The 24,251-nt window shown below is 41.2% G+C and overlaps 1 protein-coding gene across 12 annotated transcripts in view; it reads right to left on the bottom strand.

Moving 5' to 3' along the window:
- NFIA (nuclear factor I A) overlaps positions 1 to 24,251 on the bottom strand; it is a 408,138-nt gene that overhangs the window by 116,722 nt on the left and 267,165 nt on the right. For all 12 annotated transcript variants that reach the window (XR_015160139.1, XM_086390289.1, XM_086390281.1 and 9 more), the window contains 2 exons: positions 9,242 to 9,359; positions 2,259 to 2,386 (listed from right to left, as the gene is read on the bottom strand). Coding sequence is in view for 11 of the 12 variants with exons in the window: in XM_086390289.1 (XP_086246415.1) it covers positions 2,259 to 2,386; positions 9,242 to 9,359 (246 nt within the window). In the remaining variant the exon portion in view is untranslated. The remainder of the gene's footprint in view (positions 1 to 2,258; positions 2,387 to 9,241; positions 9,360 to 24,251) is intronic.

Below are 24,251 nucleotides of genomic sequence, written 5' to 3'. Positions count from 1 at the left end.
TATATAATATATACATAGAGTATAATATATAGTGTAATTGTGTGTGTGTGTTTGTGTGTCTCTTCCCCAAAGGATATATCTCTTCCCCAAAAGGATTCAGCCATTAAACTTTAGTTGTTTAATGACCATAAGGGATACAGTTATTCAGATGTTAAACTTTATGATCAGTTGAATCAGAACATGCAGAAGAGGGGAACAGAATTATTCTGAATAAAAGAGTCACTAGGTCAACATATTCTATATTTAACCTACTCCCACAGTCCCCACATAGGCTCAAAAGGAATCTCCTTAAGGATCCAGAGGACAGGCTCCTGGAAGAGGAGCTTCATGTACATCAACAACAAAAAAAGCAGCTCAGTCTGTGTAAAACCGAGTTAGTATGACTCTCGAGCACAATGTCCCAAACCTATATATTTTGAGTCTCACTTTCACAGAAGCAGGTAAACTAGCCAGGACTTTAACTGGCCTTTTAAAAAGGGTTTAAAGAACATGTAGATCTTTTAATTTTTTAACAGCACATAAGCTTCTCATTGGCACTATCCTGAGGTCGTGCTAACGTGCATTTACCAGCATGGGTAGTCAGCACGTTCATTTAGGCCAGGGCGTATTTCCTGACCGCTTTCGGCAAACTGGCATGGATCTCTGTGTGGGGTGAGCTGATGCGTAGCCCTCTGTAGAAGACCCATCACACCCTGAGCACTATGTTGATGATACTTAGAAAATGGTGGCACCAGAGGTAAACCCCATCCTTACACCTCCCATATCACCACATAATGATCTTCTTATGTGTCTGTTCTCCACCCCAACTGTGAATTCCTTGAAAGCAGGAGCCACAACCTTCTCATTCAGCTTTGAGTTCCCAGAACCAGGCATAGTGCCTCATCCACAAAAAATTTCTCAGTGAAACTGTGAGTCAATGAATGGATGAGCTGGGTAAAAAGATTAGGTAGAAGGGAGGCAAAATGAAATCTTCACATTTTGGTAAAGGGAACAAGATAAAGGACTCAGCTAGTGGGGACCGAGGTTTTGTTTTTAATTATCATACAGTAAAACTGCCTGGGGGCTCAGAAGTGGAAGGCATGCATTTCTAGTAATATGAATGTTAACACATGTATAGATTCCTGTAACCACCACCACAATTAGGATATAGAACAGTTCCATCATCCCCCAAGCCTCCGCTGTGTTGCTTCCTCTATAGTCACACTCTCTGAAGATTCTCTTTTGATATGTTAGGGGGAGAGAAAGGAGTTAAGATTGAAGGTGAAGGGGTTCAGAGATTTTCTCGCTGCTTGTTTATTCTGAGGCAAGAATTGGGACAATCTTTTCAAACTTACTGTGCTAGGTATAATTCTTAGTTGGGTCATGTATATTACTTCATTTAATTCTCAAGAACACTGAAATGCCTATTATTATTGACAGATGGTAAAAATGGAGACACTTAGTCTCAGAGAGGTTAGGTGGTTTGCCCATAATCACACAGCCAGCCGAAGCGGAGCCAGGATTACACTCAACCTGTTTTTTTCCAAAGCCCACTCTATTCTCTACATCATTAGACTGCGTACTGAGGAAGGTACTGGAGAAGATTCTCCCTTGCCAATCTGGAGGTTATAGACACTGAGAAAAGTTTCAAAAGGCTTCTGCTATCAGAATTAGTCACATGGCTCAAGATTCCAGAGTCAGGACTAAACCCCAGGAGGTTAGACTAGCAGTCATCATTTGCTCAGTTCATAAAAGACGGACATAAAGATAGCTATTCCTTTTATTTTATTTTTTTAGCTGCTGCTTTTAAATAGAAAAAGAATTGTGATGACAAAACATATTTAAAAGTTTCCTCATTTTATAAAGATCCAAGTGCAAGCTACTGCACAGGGAGCCCTTCTTTCCTCTCTAATGCTACTGATGCAGTCGAAAAAGTTGATGGATTTTTATTTTGATAAAAGATAAAACCAAACCCAAAAGGCAGTTAGTATAAAATGAAAGCAAAGGCAAACGGAGCACTGGATCGCTGTGTAGTGAAAACATGTAAGAGTAGAAAACCCTACACACCATTCTCAATCTTTCACCTCAGCTGAATGGCATCCTTGCCCTGCCACCCTTTCATAAAAGCAGCCGTCAGGTACAGACGTGTTCACGTGGAGAAAGTCAGAAAGTCCACTGCTCTGAGCTCACTCCCTTCGCGTTCTGCCTGGCGTCACTCCCTCCTCCCCACCAACCCCCAGCACATCTTAGACTTCACAGTGGCCGCCCGCCCTGCTTACCTGGCTCCACTTCATGCCACCCGCTGGACTGACTTCCGCTCCCCGGGGAGCGCCCTTGGCCTGTGTAAAATGGCTCTTCACCAGGACTGTCCATTTCATCCTCCACAGACTTGAGGCGCTTCGTGGAGCTGAAATAACAAACGGGTACATGTTTAAAAGCCATCCAAACCACCTTTCTCCCAGACGTGGCATCTCTGGTGGAAAGAAAGCCAAGGAAGGAAGCAACTGGGTAACTCAGTGTAGTTCCGTGGGCTTCTTTGGGCTCCTGTTCAGTTTAGTGAGTCACTGGATGGAGAACAAACTCTTGGTCTATGTTGTTCCAAGTGTCTGGGTTTGGTTTTTACTGTCACTTGAGTTGCTGCTGCCGCCACATCCGGTTCCTTTTTCCTTTGAGGAACTGCTGGCTGGCTCTGTCTCCTGTCTCCACCTGGAAGACTGGGTAGTAAGCCCACATGTGTATCTCCCAGAGCGCTGGCTGGGGCGTTGCCATCAGCAACGATCCTAGACATCTACTTAACCCCTCTGGCGCCCCAGGAAGGAGAAAAATCAGGGCACACAACCCTCGAAGTAAAGCCTGAATTGCCTTTGGGGTTTTTTGGCCATATTTTCTCATCTTCTACTTAGAGCTCTTCATTTAAAAAATACTCATTGCACAGTGACAATACTTTCCTTCCACTTTTGCCTCATTTGTTCACTGTTTTATCTCCAGTGCCTGGACTGGGACCTGGCCTACTGCCACTGTGCAGGCTCTAGAGATAAAGCAGTGAACAAACGAGACAAAAGTGGAAGCATTCTACTTGTTCTCCCTGTGAGAATAAGGGATGTGGAAAAAAGAGTGACCCAGTGACTTGCATGCCACTTCTCTACAAGGAAATTACCAAAGATGAACTTCTGTGCCATCAAGTGGGGATGTTTTAGCTTTGGAGAAGTATGGTTGGGAAATTTCCAGAATATATTCTATTTCTTCCAGTTAAAGAACTGAGGTCTTTTTCTCCCAATTTGAGGTTGCAAGAGTTAAAAGGTAGTGACATGCTACATGTTGCTAATGTTGTTCTAATTGTATTAATTGATTATGTAACTAACATACCAGAATGAGTAGATTTCACACCTGGTGTGAGTACTAGTTGGGTAATCTCTTCCTCACATGTCAGGTACAAAATTTTAAATATATATTCATTCATCAAACATTTACTGTGCACCTCCCGCATGTCATGTACTGTGCTAAAGGCTAGAATATTGAAATGAATCAGATATAACACCCGTGTTCAGGGGGTTTACAATCTCATGGATGAAGAACAAGAGGTAAACGAAATCGTGCACAGAGAAATACAGGTATGATGGTGGAACCACACAGAGGTTATAGTGTGTTCCTTGATGGAGGAAGAAAGCAATGATACACAGAGAAGGTCGGGAAATGATGCCCACAGGGCATGGTTCCTGAACTGTCTGTAAGAGAGTGAGTAAGGAGACGAAGCAGAAAGAAAAACAGGGCAGGGAAAGGCTGTTATTCAGGTGATGCATTCCTGAGGCAGCCATTCTGGATTTTAAGATACTGAAATACTTCTTTATCAACTGGCAAAGTCCCACTCTCAAGCTCCTCATGTTTGCCCCAACTTTGCCACCCCATCTTTGGCCCAGGACAGCTTCATGATCCCAAACCTACAGGGTTAAGGTCTGGCACATTAGAGGCATTCCAGGACTTGGCACTGTGGCAGGGCAGGTCTGCCCTAACTGGTATGCTCCTGTCACCCAGGTTACTAGCTATTCCCAACATCACTCCAGGAGGAAGGTGCACGTCAAGCAGAAACGACACCACAAGCAGTGTGTGACGCTCGCAGAGCTGACAGGTTAAACACAGGTTAAAAGTGTTAAAAGGTTAAAACAGGTTAAAAGTGGCAGGAGGGGTACAGAGAAAGATGGGGTGAAGGTGATAGAAGATATTGTATATCTGGACTTTATCTTACAAGCAATAGAGGCTCCCTGAATAGATCTAAACAGGAAGTGATGTCAGAGTCATCTGTCAGAAAGGTCATTCTGGTAATTGCAGAGATGATGGCTTTTGAAGAGCTAAGGGAAAAGAAGGAGACAGAACCTTCCCCGGGGAGACAGTTAAGAGGCCACTGCAGCCATCCCAGTAAAAAAGTGAGGAAGACCCAGTTCAAGGTATGAAATTCTAGTTACTGAAGTTGCCATTCCAGGAGTCTTAGCCTTTAAGCTCTATTCTCATGAAAGCTAGATCGCAGGAAAGCAACAGACCTGCAGCATGCTAGCTTAGTATCCAAAGAAAAAAACCTCTAACAATTTATTTAATGTCCATTGCCTGGCTTTCCTTGAAGTTTAATGAAAAAGAGCCACTCAAAGAATTTTTCTGTATTTTATGTAAAACTGCATCTAACAGAAGTACTTTATAAAAGGACATACACAAAAAAACTCCTAATACATAAAACCAGAAAACATGTCGTTTCTTTAAAAGAAATTCTAGTTTCCTTTTATTGGAAAAGGTACATTACATAACCTGGTGCTTTCCCTTCTTGCCTTGGAAACCAGGCATCTCAGGGCTAAACGTAAAGAATAACTCTGGGTTCAGGTTCTTGATATAAGAGTCTCTCCCATCTTTCCACATGGTTTCTGCCCTCTCTGTATTTAATATTATCTGTTATAGTTTTTAAATTGAAAGCCACCTGAAATAATTTTAGTTAGAAGTTGAAAGAATACAAATTGGAAACAGAATAAATATTTTCTTGTGTTCCCTGGCAAATAAAAGGCAAGACCTACATTCTCTGACAGGAGCTTGAGATCTGTGAAGAAGGAGATTATCAGGATTTTTTTTTAAAGCTCTAGTGCCTATCACAGTATCTGACTAATAACAGATGGTCAAACACTGCTGAATTGGGCTACAGATTTAGAAACAGTCACATGAGTGCTTGTGACAAGGATTCGCCCAAGTGTCATGATTCAGTGAGATCCCACCCAAAAGGCCAACTTCATTACCTATCATTCTCCAAGTACCAATATTTTTCTGAGTTTCTAATGCTTTTGATTTCCTTGGTGTCCTCTAGAATAAAATGCAAATACTCATGCATTAAGACTTAGTTACTCAATTGTATTCGATTCTTTGCGACCCCATGGACTGTAGCTTGCCATGCTCCACTGTCCATGGAATTCTCTAGGCAAGAATACCGGATTGGGTCAGTAGCCATTCCCTTCTCCAGGGGATCTTCCTGACTTAGGGATCAAACCTGGGACTCCTGTATTGCAGGCAGATTCTTTATCATCTGAGCCACTAAGGAAGCCCTACTCATGTGGTTATTAAATCCTAAAGGTGAGAGAGTCTGTAGATATTAGCTGACCCCTCAGTTTGAAAGCAAGGACTGTCAGGGCAACGTTGACACAGGATAAATGTTGGGAAGGTGGAGATACAGGCTAGAGGAGAGAACAAGATCCAGGAAGGAAGAAAATAAGAAGTGCCAGGAGCGATGGGTGAAGGGCTTCCAGGACAAAGTTTACTGACTTCACAAACCTGACAGCTGGTTTATCTTGATGAAGTTCTTTGGGATAAGAAAAGCATATTTCATCCCAATTTTTATATTACCCCTTCTATGATTTTGAACATATTTACTGGAAGGAATACAGAACCTACAGTTAAAGCCTATCAATCTTTATTTTTTTAAATTTAGATATGAATCAGTCATTACTTTTGTTCCTTATTATTTTTTTTTTATTTTGGCTGTGCTGCACGACATACAGTATCTTAGTTCCCCAACCAAGGATGGAACCCGTGCCCTCTGCAGTGGAAGCTCGGAGTCCTAACCACTGGACAGCCAGGGAACCCCCAGTTATTAATTCTGGCTTCTTGCTCTTGATTATCTAACATAAATTCTATTCTCCTAGAAACACTTGAGGGACACAGGAAAGGACCAGTAAGGTCTCTACATAAGAAAGAGGATAAATACTCTTTTAAGTAATGACACACCACCTCTTCTTGGGTGTGGAATTTGTTCTGTCTTTAGCAATACTACCTAGAAATTAAGGGAAGACTATTATCTTCGTTTCAAATATTTGCTTAATTCCTACTATGTGCAAAGCCTAGATGCTTTATCTTGTCCCTAAAGAACAGCAAAATGCCTCTTTCCTGAGTGTTCCAAATGCTCTGAACTACAAATCTTCATTCACGCGTCAGTCTATATCATGAGACTGCAAAACTCCTGTTACTTGACTTCACTTGCTTGTTACTTGCTTTATGGATCTCATATCCTTGGGACTTAATACGTGTTTGCAGCTGAACTGGAAGAGTTCAGCAGGGGTCCCCGCCCTCCGTGTGTGGACCAGGACCTCCTGTCAGATCAGCAGCAGCATCAGATGAGAAATCAAGTGCACAATGACTGTCATGTGCTTGAATCATCCCAGCCACTACCCCACCCCAATCTGTGGGAAAACTGTCTTCCATGAAACTGGTCCCTGCTGCCAAAAAGATTGGGGACCGCTGCTCTAAGGGATCTGCAATCCAGAAGGGGAGGCAGGAACCGTACATACCTCCAAGATGGTAATAATGATTCAAAATAGCAAATGCTAACTGTCCATGAAAAGTAGAGATGCCAGATAATCCTTTCTGGGGGCTTCCTATTCTATTCCTTCCTGAAAGAGTGAGCCCCATTCCTAAGAGGATCCAGTGTCAAAACAGTATTGTTTGAAAGTTCCAGCAGCTCCAAGTTTGAATGTAGACTCTACCATTTACTTGGTCTGCAACCTTGGGCACGTTACTTAACTTCTCTGAGTTGTGGGCTGATACATTGTTACATGCAGCACTGTCTGTACTGTAAAATTACTGTGAAGATTAACGCCTATCAGGTATGTAAAGCACCTAATACAGTGACTGCCACAGAGCAGGTGACCAATTAATATTGGCATAACATAAACAAAGACTGATTGGTTGATGAACTTTTCTATATGGAAATCTGGGGTATTCTTCTGGGCACAGTTCCTCAACTGTACACAGATAATTCTGCTGAGTCTATATATTTAAAGAATAATTTTAAAAGAATCATCTTAGGAGAGCCTAATGAGAGCAAAACAAACATATTATCAAGTTATTAACTACTGATGCTGTGTATAATTACTGCCTTATCAGGGTTAGTTATTTGCAGAATATGGGAATGACACTAGTTTTTTAAAGTACGTTAATAACCAGGCTTCCACACAGAAAGTTGAAACAAAAGGCAAAAAACAGCTGGAGAAGCTGGGCTGTCCATGGTACATGCACAGTGCACATATGAAAAACAAACAGTCAATCGACTTTTAAATTAATCACTAACCACAAGTATTTGCAAAGCTTTTTTATGTTGACTAAGTGTAGTTACACACAATGTCCCTTCCATCAGCAAACATTCAAAATCCTCAGAATGTATTACTACCTGAATATGTTCAAAATCTCATTCTTTCGTTATAAGTGTTTTTTTTTTAACGTGGGGGTGGGAGGGGTGGCGGTGGAGACGACTTTTTTATACCCCAGTGAACTAGGGGGGAACATTTAAATAACGTGAAAGATGATGGTAGGACTTGGTGGTTATATGTGGGAAAATACTGTTTATTTAACCATCTTCAAGTTATTGGTAATGACCAAGCTGATGATTTTTTTAAGTAATGATGGTTAAAATACATAAAGCCAAGGTAAGAATGAGTCTCTAACCAGGGAAAATTTCTATCATCTGGACATTGTTTTAAATCCTCAAATGCTTGCTTTAGGAGGAACATACCTTTGTCAAATGTTTTTCTGCAAAGTACACAAACATTAAAGATCGTTCTGCACCATTCTTTTCTTTGTTGTCACAGTCCAGCGCTAAAGCCAATTTGTAAAAGAATACTGTGGGTTTAATGCCTAATCCCTTTCCCTCCGGTACAGGTTATCTGGAGACAACAGGATCTTGCAAAATGCTTCATTCTGATTTTGGCTTTGTGACCTCAAGGGGATCAAGCACCCTGGAATCGTTATCTGGTTGTGTTCTTTTAGCTTTACTCTTTTAAAGGTCTCCCGGTGCAACCGTGCTTGTGATCTGGCCCCACAATGCTGTCGGGCTGCATTTGCTTTCACATCTTCACACTAGGATATCACATAGTTGCATCTCTCAGAGCAACTCTAATAGACTGGATTTTGAGAACTCTCAGGGCACAGAAGTAGGAAAAGAGCTGAAACTGAGCAGTGACGTTTGCTGCGGGTATGGAGACTGGGACTGTCGTCACCAGGGCCAACTTTCTGCCAAACTAGCCAAAACACTCTCCCCTAGTCGAGCCTTGTCCTTACTTTTCTGAGAACACGCCATTTTCATACTCCATCCCGCCTCTGTGTCTTTGCTCACGTCTTCACCCAGAGCACCATTCCATGACTTTCCATCCCCCTAACTCCCACTAATGCTTACAGTTTACAGCTGAACACAAGACGCTCATTGTGGATAAAGCTGTCTTTAACTATTTTCAGCCCATGCCATAGAATTGACTGAGTGATGTGTATGTGTGAGTCTGTATGTATATATGTGTATGTGTGTATATATGTGTGTGTGTGTGTATGTGTGTGTATGTGTGAGCTTATGTTGTTGTTTAGTTGCTAAGTCATGTCCGACTCATTTGCAACCCCATGGGCTGCAGGCCACAGGCTCCTCTGTCCATGGGAATTCCCAGGCAAGAATACTAGAGTGGGTTGCCATTTCCTTGTCCAGGGAATTTTCCTGACTCAGGGATGGAAACTACATTTCCTGAATTGGCAGGTGGATACCTGGGAAGCGCCGCCCCCACCCCACATGCACACATAGGCATGCCGCCTGTGCATTTGCTCTCTGTCCTCAGTGATACTGGAAATCCACTCGGGCTGAACCCACTTCTACTATCTATTACCAGAGGCACACTGCTAAGTGTCTAGTAGGCCCAGAGTTAAAAATCAAGCTGTGTAAACTAGGAAGTTTGACCTCGTTAAGAGCCAACAATAAAATTACCTGGTAGAGGATGTGCTGGGTAAAGACCTCCTCATTGCTCCTGGACTCATGCTGTAGTATGAAGAACTTTCTAAATCTGAGAGAGAAAAATTGGGACCAGTTCCTGCAGCTATTGGTGCTAGAATTAAAAAAAAAAAAAAAAGAAAGAAATATCAGGTAAGGTCTGTGAATAAAAGATCAATGAGAGCATATTTCAGTGTTACATTTAACACATTTTATATTTGAATTTATATGGTTAGCTTATCCAAATTGATCAGTAATGAACTCAGACCTTAAAAGAATTCTGACAATAAAAATCTTCTGCATCAGAAGGACATATATATTTTTTATAACACATCTTTCATCTTCCCTATTTTTTTGTAATGGTAAATTGTCACTAAGGTTGCCATATTCCTGGACGCTTCTAACAAATACCTTCACATTTTGGTCTGCTACTTTTCTTGAACGACTAGCATTCCCTGGGTTTTTCTAGCTTTGTTTGATTGTGATAGCTTCCACACATCTGTATTTTGGAATTAGTTTTGAACTGCAAATTCATCTTTTGCAGGTCACCCAATCCCAATTTCATGCGATGAGAATGTGTGATTTCCCCTTACTCCCAATCCCCTCAGCACCCTGCATACATCTTTACTGTCTGTCCCACCTTCCAGTTTAAGGCAAGGTCCTCAAACTGTGGTTCCTGAGCCATAATTTTTGTAGGTAAATTTGTACTAGAATAGCCGCACACCTTCATTTACATATCATCTCTGCTTCCACACTGCAAGAGCAGAGTAGCTGTGACAGAGCCCATATGGTTCACTATGCTGAAAATATTTATATAGAAAAATTTGTTGACCTCTGATTCAAGGGACTGTTAAAAATAACTTTGACTACACATGATTTTCAGGGCTGACCCTTGTGTGAGATGTGATTCTCTGCACTTTTTATATGTCCTGGAGCCTCTAGATATCCTGTTTACAGAAGTAGCTTAATAAGTATTTTTAAATGAATAAATAACATCTACCAATCTTAAAAGACAATTCTGTGTAAATAGTGGTGTAATTATATACATGCAAGGAATCTGTTCTTTTGGAAGATTATACAAGGCGGGAGCAATAGATGCATGTTTTTCTGTATCAAGGCATTAGTTTGAGAGTTTTAAAGCCCGTAGAAGTGAATATATAAATAAATTAAATAGAGGCTCATATCCATAAGAAGAAAGGATAATTAGGAAAATCATGAACCAGGGACTTTCACTCTTTCAACCAATGATTACTGAGAGTCTGCTACTGCCAAGAATTATGCTGGGTAAGGAAGACACTTAAATGAATGGCATGGTCCCTACCCTGAAACAGCTCTAGAGTTAGGCTGGCAGATCAATTTCAATACAGTCTGATAAGTCAGTCCTTTGCTAGTGTTATTCCTAGATATGGCTGCATAGAAGTGGGTATCTAACTCAGCCGAGGGATGAGAGGTTCAAGGGAGTAAAAGGGCCTCAGCAAATGTGAGGCCTGGGAAGAATGTTAAAAGGACAAGTAGGTTTTATCCATTAGAGGAATGGAGGCATTCTAGGTAGAGAGAATAGCATTTATACAGGTAAGAGAACATAAAATGTGTATTGGATTATGATAACTTGGTATGATGTGGTACATATTAATAATACATGGGGAAAGGGGAGATTTAAGGTCAGATGGTAAAGAACTTGCTTGTCAATGCAAGAGATATGGGTTCAATCCTTGGGTCAGGAAGATCCCCTGGAAAAGGAAATGGCAACCCACTCCAGTAGTCTTGCCTGGGAAATTCCATGGACAGAGGAGCCTGGTGGGCTACAGTCCATGGGGTTGCAAATGAGTCAGACATGACTTAGCAACTGAAGAAAAACAATAACAATATGAAGGGTAGGTAGATTTCTTTAAGGAATATGAATTTGAGTTCAGTCAGTTCTCAAGTTTATAAGCTATGAAGCTCTATCACACTCCACTATAAGGGGACTATTGGGATTATGCTACTAGTATCTAATATAATCCCTTATGATAGGAGGCAGTCAGTAAGCATCGGTCAAATGTAACTGATTGTTAGTCAAAGGGAAACCAACAAAGTACAAGAATGCTACTGTCAAATCTGTACTTATAAGCTAGACATGCCACCTGTCAGGAGGATAAGTATGGGGTGTGGGGGTGGGGCAGCTGAAGAATATAATCAATAAAACCAGGGAGACCAGTCGAGTCATTTAAATAAGAGAAGATGGGGGCATGGTCCAAGGGATAGAAAGGAGGAGTCTGGAGACAGCTGTTTAGGAGCTGAAACTGAGAACATGTATTGACTTCTGAAGTGTGGTAATGGTGGAAAACGAGGGCCACAGGATAATTCCTAGGACAGATTTTTGGGAAACTGGGGAGACTGTGAAGCCATAATAAAACTATGGAATTAAGAAACAGCATGAGGGGCAAAGCAATTTCTAAAATAAACACTTAGTTGTTTGATAATGGCAATGGTTAGACCTTAATCACAACTATCATTATATAAAAATAGTCACTGCTAAGAAATAGAAAATACAGAAATTCACATCAGTTCAGTTCAGTTCAGTCACTCAGCTGTGTCCGACTCTTTGCGACCCCATGAATCGCAGCATGCCAGGCCTCCCTGTCCATCACAACTCCCGGAGTTCACCCAGACCCACGTCCATCGAGTTAGTGATGCCATCCAGCCATCTCATCCTCTGTCGTCCCCTTCTCCTCCTGCCCCCAATCCCTCCCAGCATCAGAGTCTTTTCCAATGAGTCAACTCTTCGCATGAGGTGGCCAAAGTACCGGAGTTTCAGCTTTAGCATCATTCCTTCCAAAGAAATCCCAGGGCTGATCTCTTTCAGAATGGACTGGTTGGATCTCCTTGCAGTCCAAGGGACTCTCAAGAGTCTTCTCCAACACCACACTTCAAAAGCATCAATTCTTTGGCACTCAGCCTTCTTCACAGTCCAACTCTCACATCCATACATGACCACTGGAAAAACCATAGCCTTGACTAGATGGACCTTTGTTGGCAAAGTAATGTCTCTGCTTTTCAATATGCTATCTAGGTTGGTCATAACTTTCCTTCCAAGGAGTAAGCGTCTTTTAATTTCATGGCTGCAATCACCATCTGCAGTGATTTTGGAGCCCCAAAAAATAAAGTCTGACACTGTTTCCACTGTTTCCCCATCTATTTCCCACGAAGCGATGGGACCGGATGCCATGATCTTCGTTTTCTGAATGTTGAGCTTTAAGCCAACTTTTTCACTCTCCACTTTCACTTTCATCTAGAGGCTTTTTAGTTCCTCTTCACTTTCTGCCATAATGGTGGTGTCATCTGCATATCTGAGGTTATTGATATCTCTCCCGGCAATCTTGATTCCAGCTTGTGTTTCTTCCAGTGCAGCACTTCTCATGATGTACTCTGCATAGTAAGTTAAATAAGCAGGGTGACAATATACAGCCTTGACATACTCCTTTTCCTATTTGGAATCAGTCTGTTGTTCCATGTCCAGTTCTAACTGTTGCTTCCTGACCTGCATACAGATTTACTTTCTGAAATTCAAACACATCTCTCGATGACAGGCTCTAATCGAGGAAGGTCTTTACTTCAAAAACAAATGGTTAGGCTTGACAATGAGTGTAAACAGAGTTCTAATGAACAATTTTGCTAGTCATTCCCTAATTTGTTTTTTATATCAAACTTATTTGCATAATTTCCACTTTGATTTCATAATACTTTATGCCTTAAATAGGCCATGGGGTGCAGAGGGGATTGCTGTAATGGGGGCGTGGATCACCCATGACCCCTCTTAGCAGCCTGGCATATAATAGGTGGGTTTTTTTTTTTTTTTAATTTATTTGGCTGCACCGGGTCTTGGTTGTGGCACACGAGTTCTTCCATCATTCCTTGCAGCATGCAGGATCTTTTCCAGTTGCAGCATTTGAACACTTAGGTGTGGCATGCGGGATATAGTTACCTGACCAGGGATCGGATCCAGGCCCCCTGCCCTGGGAGTGCAAAGTCTTAGCTACCGGACCACCAGGGGAGTCCCTTAATAGGTGCTTACAGTTTGTGCCTTCATGGAGCTTAGAGATTGGCATCTCTTGTTAACTAAAAAACAGGATAAGGCTAATCAGTATCATGGCATCTCTTGTTAACTAAAAAAGAGGATAAGGCTGGATTCAGTTTTCTTCACAAGTTTCAAGATGGGGTTGAGGCTTCAGCCGGATAGAGCACTGTGGAAACTGGATGACCCCACTCCTTCGTCTTGGAAGGAAACACAGAGCAAAATGTAAAGAAGATGGACTTGACTCAACGAGAGAAGTCTGAGGCCCCCCATCTGCTGGTGAACATCCAGTTGCTCTTACATTGAACACTTTGTCTATCGTGCTCTAGGGCTTCCCGGGGGGTGCTAGTGGTAAAGAACCCACCTGCTAATGCAGAAGACATAACAGGCGTGGATTCCATCCCTGAATTGGGAAGATCCCCTGGAGAAGGGAATGTCAGTCCACTCCAGTATTCTTGCCTGGAGAATTCCATGGCCAGAGGAGCCTGGTGGGCTACAGTCCATAGGGTCACAGAGTTGGACATGACTGAGGTGATTTAGAATGCAAAGACACTATCATGTTCTAGTCTAGAAAATGTATTTTGCCTTGATTATATTTTTAAAATGTCAAGGGAGGCAGAATAGGTGAAGGGAGAAGAATACTCGTGTGCGTGTGGTATGTCCACTTCTTAGAGAGAATAAAAAAATAATTAAGCCCACAGAAATGTTCCTTAACTTGCCTGTGTATTTCCTTCCTGTGAGCCACTTATTAGCTGTAATCTAACAACATTGGGTGTCCTGGCAGCATGGGACACCTTCCATAGCACCTATTGATTTCTGGTGAATAACATCAGGATTTGGCAAACTGATTATATATGTCTTGAGTTTTAAAACCTCACTACATTTCTGAAATGAGACTGGGTTTCACACCTGGGTTACATAACTCTAATAACTCACAGATCCAAATTCTGCTTTCTTCAAAAGAGTCTTGTAAGGCAACATCGTCCAGTCCTGTCTATGTGTATGGTTGGTATGCATGTCAGCTTACTGGAGTGGATTCTGATTCAGTGAAACTGTGAGAGCCAAAGAGAAAGGCTTTTTTATATCTGAGGGTAGAGGTCACGGTCAAAATACCATTGCAATGCACTGAGTATTCTCAGCGCCTCTAATCTGGAGAACTGGAAGTCTTGCCAAGTCACTGACAATTCAAAAGGTGGCCTTTTGGTAGGCTTTTCTGAGAACCTGGGGGCTCATGTTTTGAGAAGCACTTTATTTATTATACCTAACTTAAATCTTAAACAATCTTTTCAGGAAAGGTACATTTTCTAGATGAGGCGAACTAAGCCCTGGAGTGAGGTTAAATCACTTGCCCTGGATCACAGAAAGGCAAGGAAGAGAGACAGCCAGGATTAAAATTCAAGGATGTCTGACCTCAAAAGCTGGGCTTTTTCTGCCGTACCACCCTGAATTTCATGTACAATATTGGTCTTAAACTTGAGATAATAAAAGGGTATATATTGTATCTGCCCCCACAGGGTTTATAACCTAGTGGAATAATAAAAAAAATTATACCTGAATATCTAATGCAAGGAATGTGTTAAATCTCACAGGGGAAATGAATAGATGTGTTAGGGAGGTTCAAAGGAGTAATAGATCTCATTGGCTTGTGGGATCAGAAAAAGGGCTGACCAGGAAGAATGGGTGCTTAAACTGAGAGAGTGATCTGTGGGATCCGTGACATTTTCTGAGAATGGGAGTGATAGAATAATTACGGAATCTGAGGAATGCTGCTCGTGCAGGCTCCCCAGGCAGCTCAGTGGTAAGGAATCTGCCTGCAGGAGATGCAGGGGATGCGGGTTCAATTCTTGGATTGGGAAGATCCCTTGGATGAGGAAATGGCAACCCACTCCAATATTCTTGCCTGGGAAATTCCATGGACAGGGGAGCCTGACGGGTTACAGTCCATGAGGTCACAAAGAGCTGGACACGACTGAGTATGCATGCGTGAGGAATATTAGTACAGCAACAGCATACAGATGGAACATTGGGTGACTATAACTCTGGAGGTGGGGAAATCAGTTGATAGGTTGATTTGGGAGTCCTGGCAAAAAGGAATGGAGACCTAAACTATGCTGTCAAGGATGAAAATAAAATTTTCACAGTTGGTAAATAGTGAATAGGTATAAAAGGCAAGTTTCTAATTACACACAATGAAAGGGCATAAATAAGCAAATAATATTATTCTAATAAATATAAAATATAAAAAAGATGTATATAATGAAATGTGCTAATGATGGTATTATGTCTTTTTTGCAAATCAGGGAAATGCATCTGCCCAGGATGTCAAGCTGGGCTTCTGAAGCTAACGACTAACTGCTTGCTGGTTTGGTATAGAGATTATGGCCACTGCCAATCAAACATGGGGATGTTAAGGAAGGACTAGACCAGCCACAACACTTCCTTTCTGCTCCGTACTTTGTGAAACTGATTTTTCTCCATGTGTACTTGACCATAGACTTCATCATTTTTTATCTCTTATTAATATATAAGATTTTCTACCCAACTAGATTGAGCGCAATTTAAGCTCTGTAAGGACAGACATCCCAGAGCATAGAAAAAGTGCTGGTCAGGGCCTTGGAGAGACTGTTTATAGAGTCTAGCCCTGCCAGTAACCACCAGAGGAACTTGGTTAAGTCACTTAGTCACTTAAGCTCTTTGGATTTCATAATGCTAGGAATAATTATAATAAAAATGAAAATCCATTACCTCTGCCACCAGCACCATTTACAGCACTGACATGGTCGTCACCATCCCAACAACAAGGACTCACATTGACCAAGCATCACTTTTGGGCAGACCCTGGCTAAGAGCTTTAAGCTCCTCATCCTATTTAATCCTCACACCACCACTAGGGAGGACTGAGGCATGAGGAGGGTTAGTAACTTTCCTGGGTCATGAAGTTGGGCGGTTACACCGGGTGGCCTTTAATGCTACAGATCCCACAGTCTCTTTTATATCCCCGAACAGCTGATGCGCAATAAATATGTTTTGAATTAAAAAGAGTAAATATGTATTCTCTCCATTTGCACCCCTCCCCCCAAACTTTAAGCGGTACAAACTGACACTTAGAAATCTGTAAATACACATAAATGGTGAGAAAGGGCTTCTCATTCCTCTTAATTAGCACTGCGATCAGTCCAACCTAAAGCGTTTGTGGATTTTTGCTCCACCGAGGAGTTTTCCTCAAAAGGTTAACTTTGGGGAATTGCCTCTTAGATTTTATTCCTAAATCATTCATCCCCTGCCCCCACCCTTCTTTCCTGTCATCTGTAGAACGTAGTCTTTGTGTCATTTCTTAATAAATGGTTTGCTATTAAGGAATCATTACAGTAATGTGGGCTATTGGAAGAAAGGGGTTACTTTAGTAGCCAACCCTCTTAATGACCTGCTCTTCAGTACACATTAGTAGTTGGATAAGGTTGTGGTTATTGAACTTCTGCCATCCACCAGAGACAATCTGCTCAGGCTTGCATTGTTGGAAAGAGAGGATGATGGAAAAAAATTTTTTTTCTATCCAAAATTTCAAGCTACTCTGCCTGGGAGATGACAGGCACTGAGTTTATAACTTGCTTAATGGGAGTCAGCAGGGAGTATTACCTAAACGACCAGTGTGGCCAGTCTATGGTTAAAAGCACATCTTCTCTGAGAGGCTGCGTTTGCGTACTGTTGTTCAGTCACTCAGTCGTGTCTGATTCTTTGCAACCCCATGGACTATAGCATGCCAGGCTTCCCTGTCCTTCACTATCTCCTGGAATTTGTTCAAACTCATGCCCTTTGAGTTGGTGATGCCATTCAACCATCTCATCCTCTGTTGCCTTTTTCTCCTTCTGCCTGCAATCTTTCCCAGCATCAGGGTCTTGCCCAATGAGTCGACTCTTCACATTAGGTGGCCAAAGTATTGGTGCTTCAGCTTCAGCATCAGTCCTTCCAAGGAATATTCAGGGTTGATTTCCTTTACGATTGAATAATTTGATCTCTTTGCTGTCCAAGGGACTCTCAAGAGTCTTATCCAGCACCACAGTTCAAAAGCATCAGTTCTTTGGCACTCAACCTTCTTTATGGTTCAATTCTCACATCCATACATGACTACTGAAAAAACCATAACTTTGACTATATGGACCTTTGTCAGCAAAGTAATGTCTCTGCTTTTTAATATGCTGTCTAGGTTTGTCATAGCTTTTCTTCCAAGGAGCAAGCATCTTTTAATTTTGTGGCTACAGTCAGGGTGTACGGTGATTTTGGCATCCAAGAAAATAAAATCTGTAGCTATTTCTACTTTTTCCCCATCTAATTGCCATGAAGTGATAGGACTGGATGCCATGATCTCAGTTTTTTGAATGTTGAGTTTTAAGCCAGCTTTTTCATTCTCCTCTTTCACCCTCATCAAGAGGCTCTTTAAGCCAGCTCTTTAGTTCCTCTTCACTTTCTGCCATTAGAGCAGTATCATCTGCATAACTGAGGTTGTTGTTCACCAAATACTTATGGAGCAACTGTAATGTGCCAGGCACTGCTCCCGGTGCTTGAGATCCATCAGTGGACAAGATATATAAAAACCCTTGCCCTGGTGGTGTTTACATTTTAAAGATTAAAAATCACACCTGGCCCTCCCTCAAATCTGCATGACAACTAAAGAAGATGGAATAATGGCCAGTAGGTATCCCCCAAGAAACACTATGAGGACTTAGCAGTGGATTTCCAACTTCTAAAATAAGCACTGAAAGAAAAGAGAGGTCCATTTCTCTCTCGAGTGCATACTCTAATACACTCACTGAGATTTTGTGAACTCGTACTTTAAGACTAGAGGGGACAAAAAAAGTCCAACGGCAGCACACAGCTCTGAGGACCCAGCACAATTTAGTGTTGTTTGGCATGCCAGTGGCAAAGATCTTGTAAGAAAGTCCACGTCACAGGCACAAAGGAGTGAACATGGGCAAACACTTGGTCTTCTTCCTATCAAAGGCGCAGTTGTAAACGTACAATGCTATGAAAACTCAAGCAAATCTGGAATCGTCGTTAAAGGGAATTAACTTGGAAAGTAATTTATGGCAAGAAAATTCAACTCCTTTGTTATCTTCCTTTTACCATAATATGCTTCCTGAACACTGCCTATGAGAAAGGGCTTTTAGAAAGAAAAAAAATAAGTATAGTAAAATTAACTCATTTTATCAATTTGTGCTCTCGGCCAGAGTTTCCTGACTGTGGCTACGAGGGGCTGTAAAACTGATGAATTTGCATGGAAAAAGAAACCAGTGTAAGTAATTTGTGTAAGAGGGAACACGGACATAGACTGCTATAATTCAGACACCCTGCAGATAGCAGACTGCTGCAGTGTGAGCAGTTATGGGTTAGAAAAATGACCACACTGCAGTCAGTCTGACTTGAATGGAAATCAATCATAAAGGTACTTTCTCTGCAGCTTCAACACCACAGTCTTCAGCAACTCCTTTGCCAAGCAGATTTCTGGTCTGTAAACCATGCGCTGATCTCCTTTCCCCTTTCTTCCATTCTGAAAGATCTGGCCAATGAAGGCAGGGAGTGTGTTTTTCCAGAATGGAACATAAAAGAGAGGCACTGAACTAAAACAAGGGTTTCCCTCTATGTGAAAATGAACTTCCCTGCTATTATAAGATTGAAGCAATGTTTTTTATGAAATGAAGTATTAAGTGCCAAAACCCAGCAGAATGCTTTAACCCTCTCAAAGGCATCGCTAACACAGAGCACCATTTTCACACATTCATGTTTTGAGAACCAAAGGTAAGGAATATGTGTGCCTGGGATGGCAAGAAGGTAAACAGAGGAATTTTTATTTCTAAAAAATTTTTTTCTTTTACTAAAATAAGAACCATTCACTGATACCCTCCTTCCTCCCCACTATGAGCCATGAAGCTGGTTCATCTTTGATAGATAATTATTAGGAGTTCAATTTGTAAATAAAGCATATTCAGGCACTTTATCTATAATCATAAAGTCCAGTCTTGGGTCTCAATAAACTTCCATATCGACTCTATAAAGCAAAGGACTGTCTGCTACTTATTTCTGTATTCTCAGCACACAGTAACTCATGCTTCATACATTCACATCCAACAGATGACTATTGAGTTGAACTAAAATTATATGAGCTTGTTAATGGAAAATGGTGAGGAACTAATATTTATCAAGCATTTATTGTGTGCTAGGCAATGGAATAGGTGTTTTATCTGAATTATCTCATTTCATCCTTGCCTGGGGACATGGAATGTGTATTTGTATTTATTCTCATTGACAAGTAAGAAAACGAGCTGTGCGGTTAAGCAGCAAGATCAGGATCACAGCTAAACATGTGACAGAGCAGGGCCTTGAGCCCAGATATCTAGATACCTGCAAAGAAACACAGGTGAAACACGCATTTCTCCTTGTCTTTCCGTCATCACTGGCTACTGGAGAGATGAATTTAATAAGATTTAAATAGAAAAATATTTATCACCCACCACATAACTGGCAAAATGACTATCTCATCCTCTCCCTTCTCACTTCTTTCTTTTTAGAGTTCTGAGTGTCAGGCAGTAGTGCCTTCACTGGGTGAAGAGCCAGACACATGGTCCAGCTGAGCAACCCACAGTGGGGTTAGTGATGCTGACAGGTCTCTTGCATTTGTGGCTTCTGCCTTTGGGACCGACACTGATTATCTGCATTTTAGAGTATCATTTCGTCACAGCTTTTGGTTGAGGTTGAATGTGCTTCCCGTTTAGTATACGATACAGCCTGGGCCATGGGATTAAGTCTTTTCTGACAGGGGATGGATCTGATGGCCTAAAAGGTCTTTTCACCACAATGATCTATAAACCAGGGATGGGCTTCTAACGTAACCCTCTTAACCAAGAGTGCACTGGGACTATCCGACTATTAGCTATTAGGAAACCAAACTATGTCAACAGAGTCCCATCCCTACAACCTACAAATCCAGCCATCTCCAACAATTCTCAATGTTTTCAGCAAGACCTGTTTAGTTTTTTTCCTCTTCCACCTGTTGAAAAACTCTGGGTGCTAGTATGTCCTCATATCAATCACATATCGGATTAAATCCGTTCCCAGTATTTGACCTAAAATGTGGCTTTTCTGAGTGTGATTCCCATCAGCCTTGTCCTTGACATGCCTATAGAGTCATCAGCAATGGTCTCTACAATCAGCAAGAGTTAGTGAGGACACTATATTCCAACAAAAATCTCAACATAGTATTTGAAGTCTTATTGTGGGGTAATATAAGAATTCTGTCAGGCTTTTGGAAATCCCCAAAATGTCTTTTAGTTCCCTAAATGTTACTTATTGAATATAAACATCTGCTCTGTAAAAATCAAGGCTTATGAGTGCATAAGTAAAGACTTACTAAAAACTACATTGGCAGAAATGACCTCCAGCATGCTGGGATTTTTATGTCCATAATGAAAAAGAAAGTGAAATTTTCAAATATTGTAAAACCAAATACTTTTTAAACCTGAAAAAAACCCACAGTATGGCTGGCCACTTAAAAGATTGTTAACATGTCAGTGTTTAGACTGAGGATTTTTAAATATCTTGCTATCCATTCAAAGCCCTGGAAGAGAAATTTCCAGGATAACATAGAAACATAGGCTTTGGCTGAAAGCTTGAGGAATAAAAATTTTTTGGATTCCTAAAGTAGACAAATTAGATCTAGTATTGGCATGCTCTTATTCTATCAGAATTACTAACTCTGAAGGGGTCACTAGAATGGTCCTGGTAATAAATTGATTTTTAGAACATGAATTCTATAACCAGTCCCTGTTAATTTATATATACACACACACACACACACACACACATACACACACACATATTTTAAATAAATTTGCTGATAGTATGGTCAGCTCAAAGATCAACTCTGAGTAAAAGATAAGAGACAGAATCCCTGTTCAATAATAACTACAGTAGTTACCATTGCTGAGCATCTACTATGTGCTAGATGCTTGACACTTTCCACTTCATCCTTAAAACACTCCTGAAGGGGGCTTCTATTTCCATTACTCAGACATAGGCCCAGCACACAACTGGTACTTAATAAATCTTTGCTGATTGAATAAATGATGGTTACCTATGAAGAGAACACAGCTGAGAGGGGTTAAATGTTGCCCAAAGTCAGCTAGCAGAGCAGGTCACCTATTATCTCTATAACTATTTTATAATACCATGATGCCATCTTGTATTTGATTTTATGTAATATATCATCCAAAGAAAGAATTACCTAGAAAAGATGATAAACAGATGAACAGATGAGAAGAGATCATAACAAAACAGTGTGTACATCAAGGTGTTAAGTGTTTTGCTTTTTCCTGAGTCAAGTCTTTACAATAAAAATATTCACAGTCTGGCAAATTTAGCAGAAGATTCAGCTAAGAAAAGAAAATAAGAGGCTGTCTAAATCCTGCCATAAGAACTCACTGCTTCAACCAGGAAGACTGTAGGGGTGTGTGTAACACACCCTTCATGCACCACATTGACTGATGGGTCTGCTGATGTCATGAGCTTGTCCTTATCCTAGCTCTGATTTCAGCTGAGATGGTGATCATAACACCACTGCCAGAGCACACAACAGACAACACAGGGTATATGCACATGTCAATTTGTAGGTGAGCGTGGGAACACTTTTTTACTTTATGTGGCTCTTTCTCAAGTGGGTGAGGAGAGGAGGACAGGAAAAAAAATCATGTTTGGCCACACATACTGTGAGCCAGGACTCAGAAGAATGAGTAGTTTGATGAAAATTTCTATTACTGCCAGTTCATTCCATTTGTTGCCAGCCTTACTGTCCAAATATTCACCCCAAATATGTCAAGAAAATTAAAAGAAAAAATTTATACTACAAAACATCCTTCTGAACTAACTCAATTTCAGTATTTATTTTGAAAATTTATTGAATTATAGTAGAGGAAACCCACTAAATTAAGCCAGTAAGACTGGCATTTTTTTTCTTCCTAAGAGTATGGCAATATTTATTACTTTATCTCTCGATGAGGGGCTGATGAAAACTAGAAAATAAAACATTTGCAATGTCATAATATATTCGGAATAAGGTGGCTTTGACAGGCAAAGTGAAAAACACATACAGAGCCAATCAGTATTCTCTATTTCATAATGCAACAGATTTTCTTGAAAAACTGCACTTTGGAGATAGGCGTTTTGATTTTTTTTAAAGGAACTCCTACTCTTTTGTGTGCTGCACATGATACCCTTACTCTGGAAGAGGTGCCATTGACTTCTACAGATAGAAAATGTGCGATGTTCATTTTAAAATTACTAGTAGAGCCTGCTATTGACCATCTAATTATGCCGAGTTCCATTTATAAACATAGCTAACCACTAAGTTTATGGAGACTTTTTGTGCTGCTTTAATAGGATATTGATCGAGAGCATAGTTTGAGTGGACTGCCATTGAATTGTGTAATGGCAAACAAGAGGCAAGGTCACAGCCACTGTTCATGCTAGGGCTGCAGTCTATTTTTTATTATAATCTTTCTGGTTCTTCCTTTAATGCTCAAGCCCAAATGGTTTCTTTCAAAAGAAGAACTTGCGTAAGAATATAATCTTATTTTTAAAAATAATTTCCATGCCCTGATCAAAGGTGAACCAATAGGCCACTTGTTCAGAAAAGAAAGTTTCATATCTACTCCACTTTAATGAAGACCTAAAACCCAGCAAATCTTAAAATGGCGCCCCCGAAGGACGAGGACATTCGGAATCTCTTATCCTATACTAATTTCTTCATGAGCCTTTCTTTGCAAGAACATTTTGTAATTTTCAAGTTTGGGCTTGTCCCTGTCAAAGAGATTCATTTCCTTGTTGTACCTTGGAGGCGAGTTAATTCTGTTGTAGTAGCTCCATCGTGGCAGGTTAGACTGTTACCAAAAGAGTTCCTACTAAATTGCTGGCCAGAAAACCAAGGGTGTAGATGTGGGTTCCCCAGAGATGCACAAAGGACCTAGAGACTTCAAAAAGAATTTTACGAATGAACTGCAAGTTGGATCTTAGCAACGATTCCCGTGTGAGAATACAGAAGAGTGCGCATTTCTAAAGCAGCAAACAGCCACTAGGGTGCCACCTCATGCCAGGCTGAGCAGACGCCTTCCTCCATTCACTCCTGCTCTCCATTGACAAACACCTCGGGAATTCTGTAGCCACCCAGCAGCCTGGCTTTGTGGCAGAGCCAGGATGGTTCAGCTGCTGGATTTTAATCGATTCTGCAGCAGTGCAATGGGAACCCCAAATCAGTCTGGGTAACTGAGAGTGGTTTTCACACCCAAAGATTCTAAGGCTGGCCACAGTGTACTGAGAACCCTGGCTTTTCAAAATTCCAGGGCCATGAAGTCATCCCCAGCCACGAAGTTTACTTAACCCTTGCAGCCGGCTCGGGTGTACAAACCACGGCTAGAAAATTAGAACCCGTCAGGCCAGAGTCACAATGGCCTGTGTGTATTTGCGGTTTTCCTCTTTTCCCAGTGAAGTATTTAAGGTTTCAGAGTCACTCCACCAACTTCAAGAGAGTCAGCACTTTAGAAGGAAATGGGCAGAAGGAGTGGGTTTTTTTTTTAAGGAGGATTTTCTGGGTTCATACCAGGCAGAATATCTGACAGCCTCAAAGCACTCACTCTGAGGAAAACATTGGTGCCAAATAAAGAAGAGAGGGTGCTGACAGAGAGCACCATCTAAGCGGCATCATTCAGCTGCCAGTGGAGTGGGCTCTCTTTGTAGCAACTTTATGGGAGACAGACCCATCTGAAAATGCTTCTAGAAGGCTTTGTTTGAAAATGCAGCATCATGTCAGAGCCATTTCAACAGATGGTTCCTGCCTCTTTCCTCACAGTATTATGCTAAAACAACTTCACTGACTCTGAACCTCATTGTCAGCACTTGTAAACCCCCTCC

The sequence above is a fragment of the Bos grunniens genome, chromosome 3 (genome assembly GCF_055505025.1).
Source record: "Bos grunniens cultivar Pamir isolate PY7600 chromosome 3, Bosgru_T2T1.0, whole genome shotgun sequence".
Classification (NCBI taxonomy): Eukaryota; Metazoa; Chordata; class Mammalia; order Artiodactyla; family Bovidae; genus Bos; species Bos grunniens.
The sequence above is the reverse complement of the archived record's forward strand: the minus strand, read 5'-3'. Positions and strand labels throughout refer to the sequence as shown.